This window comes from Thamnophis elegans, chromosome 17 (genome assembly GCF_009769535.1).
Source record: "Thamnophis elegans isolate rThaEle1 chromosome 17, rThaEle1.pri, whole genome shotgun sequence".
Classification (NCBI taxonomy): Eukaryota; Metazoa; Chordata; class Lepidosauria; order Squamata; family Colubridae; genus Thamnophis; species Thamnophis elegans.
In genome coordinates, this window is record NC_045557.1 from 11,558,759 (window position 1) to 11,581,843 (window position 23,085).

Below are 23,085 nucleotides of genomic sequence, written 5' to 3' on the forward strand. Positions count from 1 at the left end.
CTCTGCAATGGCAACAGGAAGGGCAACTGGCCAGTAAACCTGCTCTGCTAGCTCCATTCAGTTGCCCAGACTCTACCCTGCAGGGGATTATGGGGCCCTTAAAAGAGAATGACTTTAATACAAAATGTTCCCAACTGTAGAGCCCTCCTTCCTCTTTTGCCAATGATCGCAAAAGGTTGACCTGCATTCATGCCCCCAACAGGAAAAGCAGCAGCAACACCGGGAAATGGTCCATGTTGCAAATATATGATTTTATTACATGACTGGGTGCTCTTTAGGAGTTGGCATTAGGCCCCTTCTTTTTACCGAAGCCGGGCACGATGTTGACGAATCGGCGATTGTATTGCATGCGCCTCTTGGCCCGCCCGGTTTTCTTCTTCTTCTTTTCTTGCTTAGCAACCTGAGAGGACATTAAGCAGGCGTTAGTCAAAAGATACGGCCAGCTTTCCCCTCCCGGAATTCATTCTGGCTTTGACGTTGGGCAGATCCAAGATCTAGAGCAGTGTTTCTCAACCTTGGCGACTTTAAGTCCCGTGGACTTCAACTCCCAGAATTCCCCCAGCCAGCTCTGCTGGCTGCGGGATTCTGGGAGTTGAAGTCCACAGGACTTAAAGTCGCCAAGGTTGAGAAACACTACTCTGGAGTCTCTGCAAGCAACTGAAATGAACAGCTGGCAATTGAGGCGCTTTTGACTGTCCTTAAGGGTCCCACAAGCAGCAGGCTGAAGGACGCCCCAAACACCCCCACCCCTCCCAAGCACAGCTGTGGGTCATCTTGAACTGCCTTACCTTGGGGGTCTGGCCTCTCACTTTGCCAGCACGAGCCAGGGATCCGTGGACCTTCCCTAGAGAGGAAAGCAAAACGAAGGTGGCCGTTTTTACAGGGGACAGAAAACGAAGCCAACACACCCGATGGGAAAGGAAGTGGCTTTATTCTATCGGAGTCACAAGCGGCCAGAGAGCCCTCGACTTACAACCATAATGGAGCCCAAAATTTCTATTGCTAAGTGGGGACATTTGTTAAGTGAGATTTGCCCCATTTAACCACCTCTCTTGCCACAGGTTTTAAGTGCAGTTAGGTTAATAACTGAATAGGTTACTAAGTGAATCTGGCTACCCCATTGACTTTCTTAGGTGGCAAAAGGGGTTCCCATGACCCGGGACACTGCGACCGTCATAAATAGGAATCCGTTGCCAAGCGGCTGAATGCTGATCACAGGGCTTTTGGCAATAGTACAGAAATGATTTGTCACTGCCTGATTCCGGGTTATTTTTTGGACTTCCCAGTCTATCCTCCAACCTTAGGGATTTCCTTATGGCCTCCTGTCCAAATACCAACATCACTCCTAAGCCCAGACCTCCCAGGTTAAGTTTGGTTCAGAGTATTAAACACAGATCGGGATTGAAAGTCTATCTGCTATGTCAAACAAAAGCGATAGTCTTTGACTTACAACCACAGTTGATCACAAAATTCTTGTTGCTAAGCAAGGCAGTTGTTAATTTTGCCCAGTTTTATGACCTTCAGTTAAGTAAAAACACTGCAGTTGTTAAATTAGCAACATGGTGATTAGACAAATCTGGCTTCCCATTGACTTTGCTTATCACAAAGTCGCAAAAAGTGAACTCCAGGACATTGTAAGATGTATAGGATATTCATGAAGTTATCAGGGTCAATTCAACAGTCTATTTTTGTAATCTTATACACTGAATTGCAAATTAGCCAATCACATTTTAGCCTTTACTCTGGTGACTGTTAGGCGATAATTTCATTGTTTTGTGAAAATTGAGTTAACTGCATAGAGTAATTTAACAGTTATGTTTATCATGGCTGTATCTTCTATCAACACAGCACAGAAATTTATAAAATAAAAATTGCAATGTGACCCCCCCCCTTTTTTTTCTGTGTACACAAGGATTTTTTTTTAATACAGCAGCCCTGGGAATTTCACAGCTAAACAAGCTTCCATCCAGATCCTCTCTCTTTGGTACTTACCACCAAGCATGCGTGCAGTAACCTCCAAAGTTGTAAGGTCACTGATGCCGCATTGACCAATGATGGAATCATTTTCCAAGGGGATCCCACCCAGAAGAATCACTTGATCCTCAAGGGCAATGCCCTCCAGGGACTCGATGCGAGCCTAAGCAGGGAAGAACAAAGAGTGGGAACATGAATAACTGACACTTCGCTCACTAAGGCAGCACATTCTTTTGAGGCAGGGTTTGCCAACCTTGGCAACTTTAAGACTTGTGGACTTCAGAATTCCCAGCCCGCATTACAATCTTTCAATATCCACAACAGCTCTCAAATAAAAGGTTTTATAAAGGTGCTAAAAAAACATTTACAGCTCCTCCAGCGGAGAGGAAAGGGGAAGGAAGCCTCCAACAGTCCTTGGATAAATTGATTCGATTTAAATCATAATTTTTAAAGAGCAACTGTCATCTCTGCCAGCACTCATCTGTTTTAACACCATGAGTGTTTCCCACACAAAGAAGTCTGGAAACACGAAAAAAGAGGGTTTGGGATCCATGTTGTTTGTGACCTATAATAATCCAAGTGAAATTGGGGTGGTGGTGTTGCAATACAATATAATACAACAGCAGAGTTGGAAGGGACCTTGGAGGTCTTCTAGTCCAACCCCCTGCTTAGGCAGGAAACCCAATACCATTTCAGACAAATGGCTATCCAGCATCTTCTTAAAGACTTCCAGTGTTGGGGCATTCATAACTTCTGGAGGCAACTTCTGTTCCACTGATTAATTGTTCTGACTGTCAGGAAATTTCTCCTCAGTTCTAAGTTGCTTCTCTCCTTGATTAGGTTCCACCCATTGCTTCTTGTTCTGCCCACAGGTGCCTTGGAGAATAGTTTGACTCCCTCTTCTTTGTGGCAGCCCCTGAGATATTGGAAGACTCCCATCATGTCTCCCCTGGTCCTTCTTTTCATTAAACTAGACACACCCAGTTCCTGCAACCGTTCTTCATAACGTTTAGTCTCCAGTCCTCTAATCATCTTCGTTGCTCTTCTCTATACTCTTTCTCCACATCTCCACATCTTTCTACATCGTGGTGACCAAAACTGAATGCAGTATTCCAAGTGTGGCCTTCCCAAGGCATTATAAAGTGGTATTAACACTTCACATGATCTTGATTCTATCCCTGTTTATGTAGTCTAGAACTGTGTTGGCTTTTTTGGCACCTGCTGCAACGTGCTGGCTCCTATTTAATATATTGTTATATGATATGGTTGTTAAGTAGAAATTGTGGAATCAAAGCACAAGACCTATAGCAAATAATCCACTGCAATACTTATTCTTAAAAATGCACACTGGAGTAGTTTCCTCAAAAACAATACTGGGAAACACCCTTATAGAGGCAAAGAGATGCATTTATATTTATTCATTTCAGAAAACAGGAAAAATGATGCATGAATACATATCTACAAGGAATTACATAATAGATCTCAGGTTACTCCCTTACTTTCTGTTGTCTACAGAGTTCAGTGGTCTTAGAAGAAATCTTTGCATCTTTTGAGATTCAGCTGTTGCTATAGGAATGTCCTGTAAAACTTGACACAGGCTGCTGTGAGCTACAAGGACACATTCCCCACATTTCAATTTGTCTATTAGACAGTCTCTCATCTGAAAACTGATTTGAAGAAATGTTGCCTAAGAATTGCAGTGAAAATGGTCACCCTCATAACCTCCGAGTTTCTACAACAGAATTCTTGGTGTGAATATATCAAACTATGTTCCATTCTAGCACAGCTAAAATTCACATTTAAAGAATTTAGAATTTAAGATTTAATTTAAAATTAAGAATTTAGCCCGAAGAACAGGCACTGCAATTGTCCTTCATCAATAACCTTGAAGTAAATATCCAAAAATAAGACTAACAGAAAAGCAAGCTTTGCCCTAAAACACTATTTTAAGGCATGATTTCTTACCCAAAGACAACTAACCAGAACTACAAAGAGTTTAATTGTTGAATTAAAAAAGCACAAAAAGAGCAGAACATTCTATAGGAGCTTTGAGAGTCACAGCTCTGGGATATAAAAACATCCTTTAAAAATAAAAATACAATATAAATATAAAATTCTGAAAGAGCTAAGGACCAGACTTTTATACATTGCTACTTCTTGGCCAAAGATGATTAAATAGAAAACTCATTACAATAAGGTATTAATCAAACAACAATAACTTATCTACTGCAAACTGATTTAGAAAATCTCAGTCTGCAAATGATTTCAGCCCTTGCCCTGGTCTGAAGGAAGATTTATTTGGGAGAAACAAATGCTACCGGTCCAGTAATAGTATTCATCAGAATGAAAAGTTGACATAAAGGAAAAAAATGTTTACCTTAAGATGAGATACTGTTTCATGTCCAGACACCTCAAGGGTGTGTAGATTCTGAGCACGAATGAACAGCTGCATGGTTTCACCTGCGGTGATGAGAAAGCAAAGCAGCAGTTAAGATTAGCAATCCAAGACCTCAAAAAATCAAGTATAATAACAATGGCAGAAACTGATGTCTTTCACTCCTTGCTGTTTTTAGACAAAGCAGTGAATAAAGAGGATGTTTAACTACCCACAAAGAAGAGCTGTGGGCCTCTAACCTCTTTTTCAATCCACTTCATCTTTCTTGACAACAAAATATGAGCTTGGGTTTTCTATCCTGATAATCAGTGATCAAGGTTTTAGAAAAGTGATGGAGGGACTATATAGTTATCTTTGCCAAGATAAGTTGCATGCATGTATGATTGATAAATACGAGCCATTGTTTTGTATAGTCACACTAACCAAAAATAGAAAGTGTATGGAGCTGCCTAGACTTACTTTTATTTACTATTCATTAAATTTATTTGCCGCAAGATAACTCTGGGCAGATTAAGAGCAATAAAACCATACCAATAAGAATATAAAATTATAATTAAAAGAATACAAAATTACAAGATTTCCTTGAAATGAAACATTTCTTAGAGTAAGATCTGTCCAGCAGTGGAGCTGAGCATCTCTGGAAGTTGTGGGTTTTTCACTATTGGGATGTTTTGAAGCACAGGAAGGTCAACCATCTAAAATGGTTGGATTGGTTTTCTTGCATATAGGTAGTCCTCGACTTACAACAGTTCATTTACTGACCGTTCGAAGTTACAACAGCACTGAAAAAGTGGCTTATGGCCATTGCAGTGTCCTGGGGGTCACATGATCCCTTTTGTGACCTTTTGACAAGCAGTCAATGGGGGAAGCCAGATTCACTTAATAGCTGCAGTGATTCACTTAGCAACTGTGGCAAGAAAGGTCATAAAAAGGGGCAAAATTCACTTAATTGTCTCACAGCAGCAGCTAATTTTAGTCATAATTCGAGAACTACCTGTACTGCAGGGTTTCTTAACTGTGCAATTTTAAGATGGGTGGATTTCAACACCCAGAATTCCCCAGCCAGCATAGAGTTGAGGTCTTCCCATCTTAAAACAAGCTGGCTGGGGAATTCTGGGACTTGAAGTCCCCCATTTTAAAATCACCAATACAGCAAAGGGCTGACCCTAGGCCTCCCTCCAGCACAATTCCCATGTTCTTCCTTAATCGTCTCTTCCATCAAATCCCGACATACTTGTCCCAGCCTTTTTTCCTTGCCTACAGGTAGTCCTCAACCTACGACCATTCGTTTAGTGACTGTTCAAAGTAAAAAACTGCAGTTAAATTAGCAACATGGTGGTTAGGCAAATCTGGCTTCCCCATTGACTTTGCTTATCACAAGGTCGCAAAAAGTGAACTCCAGGACATCGTAAGAACAAGACAAGTGTCTGAATTTGGATTATCCAAGAAGCTTCTTCAGCTCTGACTGGATGGTGAGGAATGGAAGGATTTATATTCCTTGCAGGCAATTGGTCATTTACATCCTTTTAGGGGGTCATTGAGGCCACTTGGAGGTTAGCTGTGGCCTCAATGTCACCTGAGTAATTGGGTGTGGTGCTTTCTTGCAAGGTCCAGTTGGTTTTTCTTAAATTGATTGCATTAAAGGTAGTCCTCTACTTACGACCACAATGGAGACCAATTTTTTTTGTCTCTAAGTGAGAGAGTTAAGTGAGTCTCTCTCATTTTATGACCTTTCTTGCCACAATTGGTAAGCAAATCACAGCAGTTAAGTGGGGAAAAAAGGCTAAGTGAATCTGGTTTCCCCAATCGATTTTGCTCCCGAAAGTTCACATGACCCTAGAATACGGCAACCAAACTAGTTGCCATGAGACCATGAGGAGGCTGCAACTGTTGTAAGTGTGAAAAATGGTCACAAGTCACTTTTTTCAGTGCTGTTTTTAATGGCAAAGGGTTGTTTGTTGAAGACTACCAGTAACTGGGTTTTCTCTGCAGGCTGCAATAAAACTCAGCTCCGTTCAGGCCCAAGTGAATGTAGCCAGCATATCATTGACTCTCTTGTGAGGAATTGCTCCAGGATAGGTAGGCCTCAACAACAGCTCATATAATGACTGTTCAGTTGGAAAAAGTGACCAAAAACCGTTTTTCACACTTATGACCTTTGCAGCATTGTGATAACAAAAAATTCAGATGCCTGGCAACTGGGCCATATTTACGAGGGTTGCAACATTCCGGGTCAGTTGATCCCCCTTTTGCAACCTTCGGACCAGCAAAGGGGCAAGCCAGATTCACTTAACATCCAGGTTACTAACTTATCCGCTGCAGTGATTCACTTAGCAAGCGGGCAAGAAAAGTCGTAAAATGGGGCAAAACTCACACTTCACAGCTGTCTAGTTTAACAATAGGAATTTTGGGTTCGTTGTAGTCGTAACTCGCGGACTACCTATATTTCTTTCCAATCCCCCCCAAATTCAGTTTCAGACGCTGCAATGTGGCTCTCAACCCCCACCCTCCATTTAAATAGCTTTCTTTCTTGCTTCCTTCCCCCTTCCTCACGCTAGCCTTCAACGCCCAATTTGTTTCACCCTATGGGGAGGTTGGGAAGCATGGCGCGGTAGTCCAAAGCACTTGGGGAACCGCAGGGACAAGGCAAGAGAGGCCGGAGGTGGGGGGGAGGCGCAGGGGCACCTGGAAACCTTCGAGGGGCGGGAGAGCGAGAGGGAAGGAGAGCCGGCCGGGGATGATGGGTAGCACCAGAGCCAGTCGAAGGCCCTTGGGGAGGATTTGGCCGCGGATGATGGGAGTTTAAGGCCTCGAAAGGAAGAGGACGTTAATCTCTGCTCCCCTCCACGCACAAATAAGCGAGGTTATCCAGCCCGTAATACGGAAAATTTGATCCCCTCACCCGCCTCACGCCGAGCCAAAATGGAGGCCGGAGAGAAGAGAAACCGCCGCCGCCTCACGCCGAAGAGGTAAAAGAAAGACTGGCGGAAGGGGCGGCCTCACGACTAGCGCAGGCGCACTGCGGGAGGACCGCGCCGCCGCCTCTCTCGCTTCCCTTTCCCTCCCCGCTGCGCGGCCTGCGCGTGACGTCACACCGCGGGCCGGTCGCCCTGACGTCATCTCCCCCCGCGCGCGCGCCTCCGGGGCAAGATGGCGGCTTTCCCTTCAGTTTTCGCGGCTGTCGGGCTGAGGAAGACGCTGCTGGTGCTGCGAGCGGCCGGGCGGCCGAGTCATCCCGGGCAGGCGGCTTTGCTGGTAGGCATTAGAGGCGGAGGAGAGTCTATGGGCGTTGCGCGTCTGGAGCAACCTTTTCCAGAGGGTCTGAGCACCGGGTAGCCTCAAAGAGGGAAATGGGGCGGATTTTTTACTGCCATCTACTGGCGGTCAGGGTTTTTGCAGTCTGTATAGGGTACCTCGGCTTAGAGTGGTGAGGTGGCCTAGAGGTGGAGCTCTCGCCTCACAATCAGGAGGCTGTGATTTTAGAGACTGATATTTCTCTCTCTGGGCACAATGAGAATATATCTGCTGAAGAAAACTCCACACTGGCGACAGGAAAGGCATCTGGCCAGTAAACACTCAGCTCCATTCAGTTGCCCAGAATCCACCCCGCAAGGGATTATGGGTTCGTTACAGGGGCACGGTGGCTCTGACAAAGACGCTGAGCTTGTTGATCAGTTTGGCTTTTTGAATCCTTAACACCATGTACGGAGTGAGCTCCCATGACTTGTCCAGCTTCTGCCAACCTAGCAGTTTGAAAGCATGTAGAAATGCAAAGAAAAATAGGGGCCATCTTTGGTGGGAAGAGAACAGGACCATGGAGACGTCTTCAGACAGCGCTGGCTCTTCGGCTTTGAGACAGAGATGAGCAGCATCCCCTAGAGTCGGGAATGACTAGCACATATATGTGAGGGGAATCATTTACCTTTATGTGGTCATTAAATGATGATGACCTCTGTTTGGAATAATAGGTAGAAGCACTCCTTTAGGCTTATTTTCCCACCAGACCCATGCTGCTGGCCAGGGCTGTTGAGAGGAATTTTCCTGCTTTTTAAGTATTTTTATCCCACATTTCTTGGAAATGACCAAGGTGGCAAACATACCTGATGCTCTTTCCTCCTATTTTCCCCACAACAACCCTGCGAGGTGGGTTGGGCTGAGGGAGAGACTGGCCCAATGTTACCTGACTGGATTTCATGGCTAAGGCAGAACTAGAACTCAGCATCTCCTCGTTTATATAACCAGCACCTTAACCACTATATCAAATTGCCTTTCTTTTAAGAGGAAGTAGGTGCTTACATCCCCCCCCCCCCCCCGTGATCTGCTTATACATTTTTCCCAGTTCCAAAATACTGTCAGGGTAATGATGATTTAAAGCTGACCAGCCAATGTAAGGCTGTAACATTAGATGATGAAATGAGGATGAGTCAGCAGAGGTATTGCCGCTTTAAGAAGCTGTCTATATAAAGGAGGCCATGAGAGGATGTAGCTCTCTGCTGGTGTATTTATCTCCATTGTAGTTCTCAGTGTAGAGTTGAAGATTGATTGATTGCCTAGTATTTGCCTGACACGTGAATGTATGTATATATGTTTAAAAGTACTATTTAAAAGACAAACCTCTGTGTACTGTATTTACTCGTCGGTTGTCTCAAAATAGTAGTCACCCTGTGCACACACTCCTGACAGATCTTTTTTTTTGTCTCTTTGTTCCTTAAAAATGTTCTTTATGGGATGGTGCAATTCATTACATTTTGATTCTAAATGTTACCTAGCCTTTCAATTTAAGTTTTATGTCTTCTGCTAACTTGGATCTTCCATCCTCTTTTGCTTCCTGGGCTAGAAATGGGACGGTCTGGGGGAAAATACCCCCCTCCCCCCAATTTTTCCAGTTTTCTTCCAAGCCTTCCTGGGGCCCATCAGTGATTTTCACTTTTGACTTTCACTTCCATCATGCCCAGCCGCCATTCTGTTTTTGTCTTGGGACTCTTGAATCCTACCTTTCCAGCACGGGGGTCCCAGGCCAGCAGGAAAAACATAATTTTAATCCTCAACTTTTATTAAATTGGGTGCAGCAATTACAAATGAACTTTGTAGCGGTGAAAGCTCATTCCTCTCTCATCTTTCTGTTTCAGAGACATGTTTCAGGTAGTCTAATCTGCAGACCTGACGTACCCAGGGATCATTGAGTCCACCGAAAGAATATAAAATTTGTGGAGAGGCTGATACCACCTACCACAGTACCTGTACCTCCAAAACACGACCAGTATCCTACACCTTCGGGATGGAGGCCACCACAAGGTAAACGGGGCAAAATATTTCCAAATTTAATTTCCTTAACGTATAAGATTTGAAAAAGTGTTTTAGTAAATTTCCCTGAAAGGAAAATTGAACAAAATCAGGACTTCTTGATAGAGTAACTGCATTCAATTCTTCCTGACTTATAAACCTCTGTTATAACTTCACATTTCACATTTTAAAAACATTTCTTCAATTAAGCGTGTGCAAAATTAATAGTTCAGCAAGAGACAGATAGATCTCCCCTGGCCAGATTTTCTTACAAATTGTTGTATAAAACGTCAGCAGTCATATTTATTTTATTCTTTCACAGATCCTCCTCCTGACCTTTCCTACTTGTACGACGGTCACGCATGCACAATGTACCTGTGTACAGAGATACGTCTCACCACGGATCCAGGAAGATGACTATTATCAGGAAAATTGAAGGAGATATCTGGGTAGGTTATAGCTTTCTCTATAGGCTGTTATAAGTCTTGTGCCCAGCCAGAAGAACTGCCAGCACATTCGGACAGTGAGGAGGTTGGGGAGGAACCTGGGCCAGTCCTGGAGGCTGGGGAAGGCTCTGATGAGGGCTCTGTGTTGGAGGCCGAGAGGGGGCCAGAGCCATCTGACAGTTATCAACTGCCTTCAGAGTCAGACATCAGGGAGGCAGAGGAACAGCTGGAGCTTCTTCCCAGTGTGCACATGCACAGAGTTGCCAGAGGAAGGGAACAGCTAAAGAACAGGGGTCGACTTGGGAGTAAGGCCACAGAGGAAATAAAAGAGGAGCAAAAGAGGAGTGGAGTTTGCAGGAGACCATTAATTTGCTTCATTGGTTCGTGATTCTCCGAGACTCCTCACCAGGTTCTGCAGAGATCGGCCTGGCAGCTCTCCAAGCCAGAGAAGGTCTGTGACCGTAAATCCTCCCTTGAAAGTTTGCTGGATGTGAATGATCAGAATTCAGTCAATTTATAAAAGGTTTTTTTGTCAGGACGAGGTGTTTGCTCCAGGCTCTTGGGAAGCCTCGGTCAGAACAATAAGAGCTGTTGACACTGTGTTAATTTTAATTCTTCAAATCTCTCTGGAGTCCTCCAGATCATGGTGGTCCCAAAGGTGCTTTTTTGAAAGGCAGCTGAACTGCCCTTGTTTTTCTTTGAAGACACTTTGCTTCTCCTCCAAGCTGCTTTTTTAGATCTGATGAAGGTTCTTGGATGAGAGGCGAAACGTCTTCAAAGAGAAACAAAGTTCAGTTTCCTTTTGAAGAAGCACCTTTGGACAACCATTATCTGGATGATTGAGAGCGCATGAGCAAAAGCGGCCTCCGGTTGTGTGAGTGGCGCTGCGCACGCAAATGCAAGGGCCCACCACTCGCGTGGGTGGAGCTTCACACGGGCGCGCTTGCCCATCGCTCACCTGCCCCGGTTTTGAACAGGCTGCAACCCAGGGGTTGGAAACCCCCTTTGGGCGATCCATTGGAGGCTGCAGTTGGTTCAGAGCACGGTGGCCTCTATACTAATTGGCACTCCCCAGGGGGAACTTATCAGACTAGGGTTCAACAGGTTAACCGAGTTGGAAGGGACCTTGTAGGTCATCTAGTCCAACCCCTCAGCCCAAGCAGGAGACCCTCCACCATTTCTGACAGAGGGAAGTCCAGTCTCTTCTGGAAAGCCTCAGGGATGAAGCTCCCACAACTTCCGAAGGCAACTTCTGTTCCGTGGGTTGATTCTTCTCACTGTCAGAAAGTTCCTCATTTCCTTGGTCAGTTTCTATCCATTCTTCTTGTCTGGCCTTCAGGGGCTTTGGAGAATAGCTTGACCCCCTTCCTCCTCCTGCAAACCATTCATGTTTTTGCCTCCAGGTCTCTAATCTTCGTTGCTCTTCTCTCCACTCTTTCTAGAGTCTCAACATCTTTTTATATAGTGGCTACCAAAACTGGATCCAATATTCCAAGTGTGGCCTTACCCAAGCCATTATAGAGTTGTATTACTACCTCACTTGATCTTGATCGTAACCCTCTGGATATGGAATTAAGAGAACCACCACTTTTGGTTTGTAAAACTGCAAGCCCCTACGCTGGATATTGGTTGTTTTCCGGGTGCTATAGAAATCAAGCAAATCAATAAATAAATACGGGGAGAAACCTGTACGTTTACATTTTTCTTTCTCCAGGCCCTAGACAACGATGTGAAGGTCTTCCTTACGGAAGTGGCCGGACGAACGCCAGCGACCCAAGTCAATGAGAATACCTGTAGTATTTGTGTCAAGGGCTATTTTGAGGAAGAACTCAAGACGTGGTTGATGGACAAAGGCTTTTAAATAAAGGATAGCAGATGTGGCGAGATCTGTCCTGGTGCGAAGATGCACTTGGGAGACTTGTGTCTTACCCAATGGGTAATTCTGGTTTAGTCTAGAATTACCCATTGGAGGTGATGGCGTACATTTTCAGGAGGCAACTGGGCTTTGAAGATGTTTCCCTTCTCATCCAAGAAGCTTCTTCAGCTCTGACGGGATGGCGGTGAATGGAAGGATTTATCCTCCTTGCAGACAGCTGGCCATTTGCATCCTTTTACAGAGTCATTGAGGCCCTAGGAGGTTTATCTGTGTCCTCAGGGTCACCTTGGTAAATGGGTGTGGAGTCTTCTCGCAAGGTCCAGTTGGTTTTTCTTAATTGATTGCATTAAAGGTATCCTCTACTTACGACCACAATTTGAGACCAATTTTTTGTCACTAAGTGAGTTTCTCCCCGTTATGACCTTTCTTGCTACAATCAGTAAGCGAATCAAAGCAGTTAAGTGAAAAATAAGGTTAAGTGAATCCCCATCGATTTTGCTCTTTGGAAGATTGCAAAAGATCACATGACCCTGGGACACCGCAACCGTCATAAATATGAACTAGCTAGCTGCCATGTGACCATGGAGATGCTGCAACAGTCGTAAAAGTGAAAAATGGTCACTTTTTCATTGCTGTTTTAACTTATATTGAACTATTGGTAAGTAGAGAAGTACATGACCTGTAATTCCTTCCAGGACACAGGTATCAAACTCGCCTCATCACGTCGATGTTACGTGACGTATCGCAGCGCTGGGGTGGGCGTGGCCTGTGCGTGTCTCATCCGCCCTGCGGGTTGCCAGTGTCAACCCCTGTTCTAGGATTTCCTCTTGGTCTCCAGAGATAGGGAATTAGAGCTAGGGTGGTTGACTATTAATAAAGACAGATCTTTCCTTAAGCCAATGTCAAATTTGGCAGCTCTTAAGATGGGTGGACTTCAACTCCCAGAATCCTCCAGCCAGCATGAAGTGGAGGTCCACCCCCTCTTAAACCACGCTGGCTGGGGAATTCTGGGGGAGTTGAAGTCCCCCCATCTTAAAAGTTGAGGGGAAAAAAAACACTACCTTAAAGCAATCTTGCTCTGAATAAGACAGGAGGAGACAGGAACAATTCCAGTTTATTTACAGCTGCAAAAAAAATGTGAAAATGTACAGAGGGAACCCTTTTACAAAATACAATAAAATTAAAAAATACTGGTTCCGAGGCCTTGATTTAAAACGAAATGAAGGTTGCACCCAAGGGAAAGGATGCTGCGTCACAACAGCCTGTGGTTGCACGTCTTCAGGATCAACTTTGCTGGAACTCTAAATTCTTTTCGGCTCTGGAAGAAATCTTGGGCTTTTTTTACACAGGATCTCTGGATGGCAACGTGTTTCTCTCCAGTTTCAGAAATTTAGCGGGGAAAATGATAAATCGATACAAAAAGGGCCAGGTTTTTCTAAAGCTACATCCAGGCTCTCCACCGCTGCCAGGGAAGAGGTGTCAATCAAGTCATTTCCTCCCGTCGAGAAGTTGAGCAAAGACACAGCCGCAGCTGCCCATCAATGCCACAGACACCAGCGTCTCCTGTCAGGTGGTTTTTAGGTCTGTTGGTAATACTGATTGTAGTTCCACGCGTTCTGGTATCCATAGTTACTGTAATTCTGCAGTAGCAACAGGGGAGGGAAAAAGCATTTATGCTAAGCGAAGGAAAGTGGATTGCAAAAATGTGATGTTATATAGCTTGTAAGACCCCCCAGAGTCGTTAGATAATGAGACGGGACAGCAAATAAAATTTATAAATAAACTAGCCAATAACCCGGCATTGTCTGGGTATTTATTTATAGGAGGGAAGTGTCCGGATCAAACGTAATTTCTAATGTTGGATTTTCCCCCTTACCAGAGGGAGCCCCCTTGTGGAGTGCTGTGAAGCTGTTACCATGGCAACTCCACTGCACTGTACAGTAGAAGCCATTTTATGGCACAACCGGCTGCATCTTAACAGAACACACATCCCGAGGGGTGTTAGGGGTGTCTTATTCCCACAGTATTTTTCACCAGAGAGTAAGTCATCTGTGTACCAAGTTTGGTTGGAATTGCCAGGCGTTCCAGAGTTATATGAGCTGGAATGACCACAGGTCCTCTACCTTTAGCAGCATTTCATTCCACCCTTTTAGCCAATTTAGCAATAGCACCTTTTATACTGTACCTTTGCAAAGCACTTAGTAAAGCTATAAGCGGTTTACAGAGTCAGCATATTTGCCCCCAACAATCTGAGTCCTCGTTTTACCAACCTCGAAAAGACGGAAGGCTGAGTCAACTCTGAAGCAGTCAGGATCAAACTGCTGGCAGGGGGCAGCCTGCAATACTGCATTCTAACCACTGTGCCACCATGGCACGCCTTTCTTTCCCAACTAGCAGTAGCATTTAAATTTATATCCCGCTTTATAGCCCCCTCTAAGCAGTTTACAGAGTCAACAATCTGGGTCCCCATTTTACCGACCTCAGAAGGATGGAAGGCCAAGGATCGAACTCATGGCGGTGGGCAGAATTAGCCTGCAATCCTGCATTCTAAACCACTACAGCAACTAGTCTTATAGGGTTGTAACTCAAGGACTACCTGTAAAGTCTATTCATACTGACCAGAGACTGTTTAAAAACCAAATACCGTATTTTTCAGAGTATAAGATGCACCTTTCCCCCCCTAAAAGAGGATGAAAAATTGGGTGCATCTTATACACTGAATGTAATCCCACCAGCCCCCACCCTTTGGCCTCTGCCTCCCAGCAATTTCCCTCTTAGCAGCAAACGGGCTTACGGAGGCTGCAATAAGATATAGTCGGGATGGCAAACCGTGGCACCCATGCCACAGATTGCACGCAGAGCTATTTGTCAGGGCACACAAGGCGTTGCCCCGTCAGCTAGCCAGCACGCATGCATGCGCTGGCCAGCTGAGTTTCAGCCTTTTAAAAGCCATTTTTCACCCTCCCCAGGCTCCAGAGCCTTTATAAGTGCCTGGGAGGGGGGAAAGAGCTCCTCCGCCCCTCGGCAGGCCCTCCGGAGGCTTCAGAAGCTTCCCTGAAGCCTCTGGAGCGCAAAAAAAAAAACCGGCCTAAAGGCAAACCCGGAGGTTCATGAACGGACTTCTGGTTTGCTCATAGGGTCGGTTTAAGCCCCTGGAGGCTTCAGGGACCTTCAGGAGGCTTCCTTGAAGCCTACGGAGGACTAAAAATGGCCTATTTAGTCCTCTGGAGGCTTCAGGGAAGCCTCCTGAAGGTCCCTGTAGCGGTTCCACCACAAATCTGCGAAGCCCTTATCCGTGGAGATATAAGCGCGAAGACTAAATCGCGCCATTCGAAGCGCTAAGGAAAAACGCGACCCTACCGCGATGACATAATCGTGGAGGGCAAATCCGCGCATTCCCAAGCACTCAGTACCCTAAACCTAACCCTAAACCTAACCCTAAAACAAACCCCTAAACCTAATCCTAACTCTTACCTTAATTGAAATCGGCTTTCTGCCGCGGCGCCGTTTAAAGCGCCCTTCTGTTGCCGCGCTGTTGTCGCGGCGGTGATGACGTCGCGGCTTTAGCGCCGCGATTTATCACCGCGATTTTGACGAGCGTGGTTTTGTCGTGCCACGCCCTGTAGCCTCCGGAGGGCCTCTGGGGGAGGCAGTTTTTGCCCTCCCCAGGCTCCTATAAAGCCTCTGGAACTTTTTGGGGGGGCACATTGCATTATGGGTGTGGCACGCCCACGCACGACCCTCCTGTGCTCCCCGCCTTATGGCACGCGAGCCAAAAAAGGTTCCCATCAATCCCTGCAGCCTCAAACAGCTGATGATGGGGAGAAAATGAAAGTGAAACTTGTTTGCTCCAGGAGGCAAATTGCTGGGAGGCAGAGGCAGATATTTTTTTCTTGTGCTAATCAGGCTGTTTGCTGCAAGGAGGTAAGTCAAGAACTATAAATGCCTATAGAAATGTTCAAAGTATTAGATATTTTTTAAAGACTGCTTTATTATTATTCTAGACAACTTAACCAAATGAAACTTTTAAAAATGAATGCTCGATCTGAAGAGTCCCTGTGCTATTGTTTTAAAAGAGTGCTATTCTTTTAAATAGCAGAGAATAACCTATACTTCCAGAAAGCACATCAACTTTAACAGCATCTGTACAGGTATAGTCTGCAATATAACACTACAACAGTGTATATTGTCTGTACTGCTTGTTGCAAGAGGCAAAGGCAGATATTTTTCTCTTGTTTCCTCCCCAAAAGCTAGGTGCGTCTTATACTTTGGAGCGTCTTATACGCCGAAAAATACAGTATTATTCCTGCTCTGTGGCGCAGTATGATCTATATTGATATAGATTGCGCAGATCATACGGTTCGGAGCTACACTAAAGAGTCAATCCAGATCTCCTGCAACCAATGCCCGAGAACCCCTGGCACAGCAGGGCCTAACACGCCCTCCCAATATGGCGTCTGTGCTTTCTGGGAATCATAGTCCCAAGATCACCGGCCGGGGAGCAGGGGAGGGGGGGAAGAGATGCTTCACAATCTGATGCCAATTGTCTTGGGCAACTCACCTGGTACCACGTGTTATAGTTGTATTGCCCCCTGAGCCGGTATCCGTCGCCATCAAGGGTGTGATGCCCGTTGTCCGCCATGGCTACGTTGCCACCCCCATGGCCGCGTCTTCGAGTCTCAACCTTTTATCATCGGATTCATCGGTGCTGCTTGGGGATTCCGAAGAGAAACAATGTCAGCCTTTGGCTCTGTTGCAACACCAGGGCACCAGTAGGGATTGTAGCTTCCTCAAGAAAATGTACCCAGGCCCTGTTATGGGGTCTGCCCCATAGTGGAGCCCCCTTCCCCATAGAAAACCTTAGCCTGCTGGCCTTTTGGAAGGCTGATGATGCTACTGGAACCCAATTTGTGGGTCTGCCCTCTGCTGATTGTGGAGTTGGTTTGTTTCATTGCTTAAGGGAAAGGCTCCCCTCGCAGGTATGTGCTAGTCGTTCCTGACTCAAGGGGGCGCTGCTCATTTCCGTTTCAAAGCCCAAGAGCCAGCGCTGTCCGAAGACGTCTCCATGGTCAAGTGGCCGGCAAGACTCAATGCTGAAGGCGCACAGAACGCTGTTACCTTCCCACCAAAGCTGGTCCTTATTTTTCTACTTGCATTTTTTACATGCTTTCGAACTGCTAAGTTGGCAGAAGCTGGGACAAGGAATGGGAGCTCACTCTGTTACGCAACTCTAGGGATTCAAACCACCGAACTGCCGACCTTTCTGATTAACAAGCTGAGGGTCTTAGCCACTGAGCCACCACGTCCCTCAGATAGATAGAAAATCTATATATTCTCTCTCTCTCTCCCATCTACCTATCTCTCTCTACATCCATATTTATCTATCTATCTGTCTGTCTGTCTGTCTTCTATCTAACCTATCTATCTGTATCTCTATCTGTATCTCTATCTGTGTATCACCTATCATCTATCTATCTATCTATCTATCTATCTATCTATCTATCTATCTATCTATCTATCTATCTATCATCTACAAACTGCATGATGCTTTGTGCAATGCTGAAACTGAGTTTTGGCCAGGCAATTTCTTGTTTGTTTCCTCCAAAATGCAAATGCAACTAAAAGGATAAGAGCGGCAGGAAGGCGGGTATCCTTACCCTATTTTCCAGAAGCCTCTTCCTCATCATCTGCTGGTGAGGAGCTTTTGATGCTCTTCGTAGCACATCAGCAGGCTGGGAGAACAGAAGGGAGAGGGGTGAATTTGGGGCACGGAAGGTCCTTCGATCGGCTCATTGGGCTGAAGAGAAGGTGCTTAGTGCTTACTTTCCCCCCACCTCCCCGCCAATTACCTGTTTATGCTCGACCCAAAATCTTCCAGAAACTCCACCCTGCGCTGGGAGAAGATGATCTTGGTCTCCAGGGGCAGACCGCTGGTCAAGGCTCTGTCAAACTGCTCATGGTGTTGCCTTCGTTTTGCCGGACATCGGCGCTGAATTCCATCTCCAAGAGGTTCGCATAGGAGCTTGGCGTTGTCCTGCACCCAGCCATGGCAAAGAGGAAGAGAAAATTCAGAAGAGCAAAGGGCAGATCTAAGTAATTGTGCAAGTCAGGATTTGTCAACTCAGCAACTGGGAGATTGGTAGAATCCCTCAACTAGTATGCTTTGAGAAGCATGGGGTTCAAATCCCAGAGTTCCCCAGCCAGCCTGGTTTAAGAGGGGTGGACTTCAGCTCCCAGAATTCCCCAGCCAGGATGCTTTAAGAGCGGTGGATTTCAACTCCCAGAATTCCCTAGCCAGCATGCTTTTAAATATGTGACTTCAGCTCCCAGAATTCCCAGCCAGCATGCTTTAAGATGGTCGGGCTTCCCCAGCCCATGCTGGTAGGAGAATTCTGGGAGTTGAAGTCCACCCAGCTTAAAGTTGCAGAGATTGAGAAAAATGGCCAATTGTTTTTATGTTCATAAATCAATGTGAATCTTTAGATCAAGCAGATTGTTTTAAGTGAATCGGGTTTTGAGTCATCATAAGGACAAAATGTTACTTAGCTCTCTCCCCAAAAAATACAGGTGTATGAATGAAACCCAACAGGAGGCAACTCCTGTCCTCCATCCTGCTTCCTTTGGCAACTCACACAATGACCAGCAGCCCTTGCCTTATGACCACAATTGAACCCAAAGTTTCTGTTGCTAAGCGAGACAGTTTTTTAAATGAGTTTTACCCCATTTCACGTCCTTTCTTGCCAAAGATGTTAAGCGAATCATTGCAGTTGTTAAGTGAGGAGCACAACTGTTAAGTGGAACTGGTTTCCCCACTGACTCTGCTTTTCAGAAGGTCGCAAAAAGGGGTCATGTGACCCCCCAGGACAGTGAAACAGTCATAACTATATGTCAGCTGAGAAACATCTGAATTTGAGCATGTGACCACAGTGGTCGTTAAGTGTGAAAAACAGTCCTAAGTCGCTTCTTTAGTGCTGTTGTAACTTTGAATGGTCGCTAAACAAACTGTTATAAGTCCAGGACTACCTATAATTATTATATTTTTTACTTTAGATGCTTTCAACCTACAGAAAGTCAAAGAAGCTATTGAGGAAAAGAAAAATATTGCAGTCAACAATCTAGTTTTTTAAAGGCAAAGGTTCCCCTCACACGTATGTGCTAGTCGTTCCTGACTCTAGGGGGCAGTCTCCGTTTCAAAACCGAAGACCCAACGCTGTCCCAAAACGTCTCTGTGGTCATGTGGCCGGCATGACTCAATGCCCCAGAAGGCGCAGGGAACGCTGTTACTTTCCCAACAAAAGTGGTTCCTATTTTTCCACTTGCATTTCTTACGTCCTTTCGAACTGCTAGTTTGGCAGACCCTGGGACAACTAACAGGCGCTCACTCTGTTACGCAGCGCTAAGGATTCGAACTGCCGAACTTTCCGATTGACAAGCTCAGCGTCTTAGCCATTGAATCCCTGTAGGTTCTTTTTAAACAAAACCTAAAATCGTAATAATTAACCATTGCAGACAACTGAGCTGAAAAAATCATAAACATGAATCAGTTTCAAGTGCCTGGAAGTTGATCAAATGATAAGTGTGGACGTTGCAAAGATCACAACTGTGAAAAACGGTCTTAAGTCACTTCAAATGGTCACTAAACGAACTGTTGTAAGTCCAGGACGACCTGTAATTTATTTATTTTTTTACTTCAGACTCTTTCTTTCAACCTACAGAAATTGGAACGGTCCCTAAACAAAGGGACGTAACTCGAGGACTGCCTGCATACGACCCTAAAAAGGAGCTCGGTTGTTTTGTTTACCCGGTCCTTCTCCAAGGCTTCCAGGAGAATCTTCCGGGCTTTGGCCAAGTTCTTCTGCACTTTGAGGACCTGCCGAGCCAGCTTGACGGAGTAGAAGGAGGAGATGGGGCATCCCCTCGTTGTCCCGTATGGCTTCCATCAGCAGGGCCTCCGCAATGTCCATGTTCCCCAGCCGACGTTCCAGGCTCACCCGGCGCAAACGCACCATGACCAAGCCGGGCACGTAGTCCTCGAAAGTCTTCAAGATACGCCGGGCTTCCTCCACCTCTCCTGCGGGAAGACAAACGCAAGGACATCTCAGGACGGGATTATGACCTCAATTGGACCCAACATTTCTGTTGTTAAGCGAGAGATTTTTAAGCGAGCTTTGCCTCCGTTTTGCGACCGCCCTTGCCACAGCTGTTAAGTGAATCCCTGCGGTTGTTAAGTTAGTCACACTGTCAGGCCTGCAGCCATCTTTCTTTTGAGTCTCTGGCCTGCCACACTTTCTATTATTCTACTATGCCTTTTCTATGGTGGGAAAATGGGAAGAGGGATTGTACGGAGTTAGATGATATGTAGCCATAACAACATTCTTTCTAGAAAGCCAAGGTCATCCTTTGTCTCTGCACCTGACCAGATCTGGATGGGTGGAAGCTGCCAGCGTGGCAGTGGGAGATGGACCATGGGATGGGCTTGTGGGTGGGTGGGGGGCAAGATCTTGAACTTTCAACTGGGTGGGGAAAACCAGGAAACTTTCAGATTCGTGTCTTCCCAGATGTGGCAACATGGCTCTCTTCATAAATTGGAACTTTGAGCAATACTTTGCCTTGGGACTCTGATTTAATTTTGGGTGCTGTTCAGAACCCTGACATTGTGTGCGAAGCTCCACTCGCATGAACAGGGGATACGGCCTTCCGAAAGTCTATTAAGACCTGGCTGTTCCGGCAGGCTTGGGCTGCTGGTCTTTGATTGAACTCCAGCCCCACTAGATTGAATGCATGTTGTGTTCTTTTAATTTGCTTTGTCTTTGTATTTTAAATTCTTTTAATATTTTTAAATTATTTTTATGTAAGCCGCCCGGAGTCCTTCGGGATTGGCGGCATACAAATTTATTAAACCTTAAACCTTACTTGAGCCAAGGGTGCTCATGCTCCCCCGTGAAGCTCCATTCCCCACTGCTCGACCAGAGTGTGCACATGCGCGTGTCTGCCCCCTCTCTCACATACACACACCATAGAGGGCCATGAAGCTCCTACGCTTAGGGACCGCTGATCTAGTTCGAATGGTAAAGAGGTTTTGAGACTAAACTAAGGTTGCTAAGTGAACCCAGCTTCCCTCCCTGACTTTTTCTTGTTCCTCACCTGTTTTCTCCTCAAAGGCTGCCCACAAGAGGTGAATGTTGGGCTTACGAGGCAGATGGTAACAGCACGCCCGCTGGAAAACACTCCTGGCTCCGGTTATGCTGTGGTTCTCCAGGTACCTGATATACTAAATTAAGGAAAGGAAGAGAGAGAGAGAGAGAGAGAGAGAGAGAGGACAGGGGGAAACCGTTAGGAAAAGTGGTTTTAGACTTGCAAGAGAAAGATGGATGCTTCATAGGACAACATCTACTCAACCTCTGACTCTAGAGCAGTGTTTCTCAAGCTTGAAGACCTGTGGACTTCAACTCCCAGAATTCTCTGGGAGTTGAAGTCCACAAGTCTTAAAAGTTGCCAGGTTGGAGAGCTTGTTCTGACCCAGCTCCCCAAACATGACCAACGCTCTGAAGTGAACTCAAAGATCCCTTTATTAGGAGCGCAGGCAGCTCTGGAAAAAAGTTTCTCTCTCACCGCGGCTAACAAGTCCAGAAGATGAATACTTGTCTGCCCCATCTATTCCTCTCCGCCCCCTGCCTTTGATCCCCCGAGCTCGGGGGGCTTCGCTAGCAGCAGTGGCTCTTCCGTCCCAAGAATCAGCCCATAGATTTCCACTGCTCTCCTCTCCTCTGTCACATCTATTCATCTCTGCCCCCTGCCTTTTATCCTCAGAGTTAGGGTGTGGCTTCACTGGCAGCAGAGGTTCTTCCCTCCAAGGACCAGCCCATAGATTTCCTCTGCTCTCTGCCTTGTGTGCATCAGGCACTGGACCCAGCTGTCCCTCCTCTTCCTCATCAGCCACCTCCAGACCTGGGGGCTCTTGACTCTCCATCTGAGGCCTGACAGACAGCCCAGCTCTGCCTCTGTCTCTCTCTTTGCCAGCTATCCACTCCCTCGTAGCTCTCAGGTTGCCTTGATGCTGACCCTGACTCCCATGCTGCCTCCTCATCTGATTCAGCTGCTGGAGGGGCCGGCGGCCAACAGGCCCCAACACTCCTGTGCTATAAATCGGCCATGCTGGCTGGGGAATTCTGGGAATTGAAGTCCACAAGTCTTAAAGTTGCCAAGGTTGAGAAACATTGCTCTAGAATCTCTCCTGTTTAAGAAAAATTAATGCCTGTCCTTCTGGGGGTTCAGAATGATCTGCTTGCCAGCTGCTCCCCACTCCCACCCCAATATTCATTCTGAATGGATCTTAGCATTGTCCCATTGTACCAACTCAAACATGCTCAGCCCAACGACATCACACTTGCAGTTTGGAAAAAAAAAGGAGTTAGATGCAAGCTAAGAGGCTGTCAAAGGGACCACGAAAAAGAACCGTTCCCCTGAAGTTCCCAGACTTCCCTATAGCCCAGGACTCGACAACCTTAAACACTCAAAGAGCCACAAAGGTCCTAACCGGAAGCCCTCCGTTCAATTCTGGAGCTGACCAGAAGTCCGGTTCTCCCACCACAGAGTCTCCTCCTAGCATGGCATCCTTTTTCCTCTGCTAACAGGAAGTCTGGTCCCTCCCCCACCATAGTCTTCTCCTAGCATGGCATCCTTTGTCCTCTGCTGACAAGAAGTCTGGTTCTCCCACCACAGAGTCTCCTCCTAGCATGGCATCCTTTTCCTCTGCTGACTGGAAGTCTGGTTTGCCCACCATAGAGTCTCCTCCTAGCATGGCATCCTTTTCCTCTGCTGACAGGAAGTCTGGTTCACCCACCATAGAGTCTCCTCCTAGCATGCCATCCTTTTTCCTCTGCTGACAGGAAGTCTGGTTCACCCATCATAGAGTCTCCTCCTAGCGTGGCATCCTTTTTCCTCTGCTGACAGGAAGTCTGGTTCCCCCACCACCACCACAGAGTCTTTCCTAGCATGGCATCCTTTTTCCTCTGCTGACAGGAAGTCTGGTTCCCCCCCACACCATAGAGTCTCCTCCTAGTGCGACATCCTTTTTCCTCTACCTGTCCTAATCTAAAGCCCTATCAATT

General features: G+C 46.1%; 3 protein-coding genes across 4 annotated transcripts in view; 2 read left to right on the forward strand and 1 right to left on the reverse strand.

The window, feature by feature from the left end:
• Positions 1 to 23,085, forward strand: part of LOC116520073 (delta(14)-sterol reductase TM7SF2-like) — a 278,256-nt gene that overhangs the window by 25,305 nt on the left and 229,866 nt on the right. The gene's annotated exons all lie outside the window — the stretch shown is intronic.
• LOC116520079 (ubiquitin-like protein FUBI) lies at positions 226 to 7,375 on the reverse strand. Its single transcript, XM_032234228.1, has 5 exons — positions 7,272 to 7,375; positions 4,352 to 4,434; positions 1,993 to 2,137; positions 789 to 844; positions 226 to 400 (listed from the first exon to the last, which is right to left on the reverse strand). Exons 2-5 carry the CDS (start codon positions 4,424 to 4,426, stop codon positions 275 to 277), a joined length of 402 nt encoding a protein of 133 aa, XP_032090119.1. The 5' UTR covers positions 4,427 to 4,434; positions 7,272 to 7,375; the 3' UTR covers positions 226 to 274.
• On the forward strand, positions 7,442 to 12,155 carry LOC116520078 (39S ribosomal protein L49, mitochondrial-like). Its single transcript, XM_032234226.1, is given in 7 exon segments — positions 7,442 to 7,624; positions 9,499 to 9,518; positions 9,520 to 9,562; positions 9,565 to 9,664; positions 9,975 to 9,995; positions 9,998 to 10,101; positions 11,813 to 12,155. Coding segments are annotated over 7 exon segments (540 nt in total). The 5' UTR covers positions 7,442 to 7,519; the 3' UTR covers positions 11,960 to 12,155.

Excerpts from the sequence above, each read along its gene's own strand:
- LOC116520079 (XM_032234228.1), bottom strand. The coding sequence starts at position 4,426 with ATGCAGCTGTTCATTCGTGCTCAGAATCTACACACCCTTGAGGTGTCT. Across the intron at positions 2,138-4,351 it reads AAACAGTATCTCATCTTAAG|GCTCGCATCGAGTCCCTGGA; the intron begins GTAAACATTTTT and ends TTCCCTGCTTAG. Across the intron at positions 845-1,992 it reads TACTGCACGCATGCTTGGTG|GGAAGGTCCACGGATCCCTG; the intron begins GTAAGTACCAAA and ends TTTCCTCTCTAG.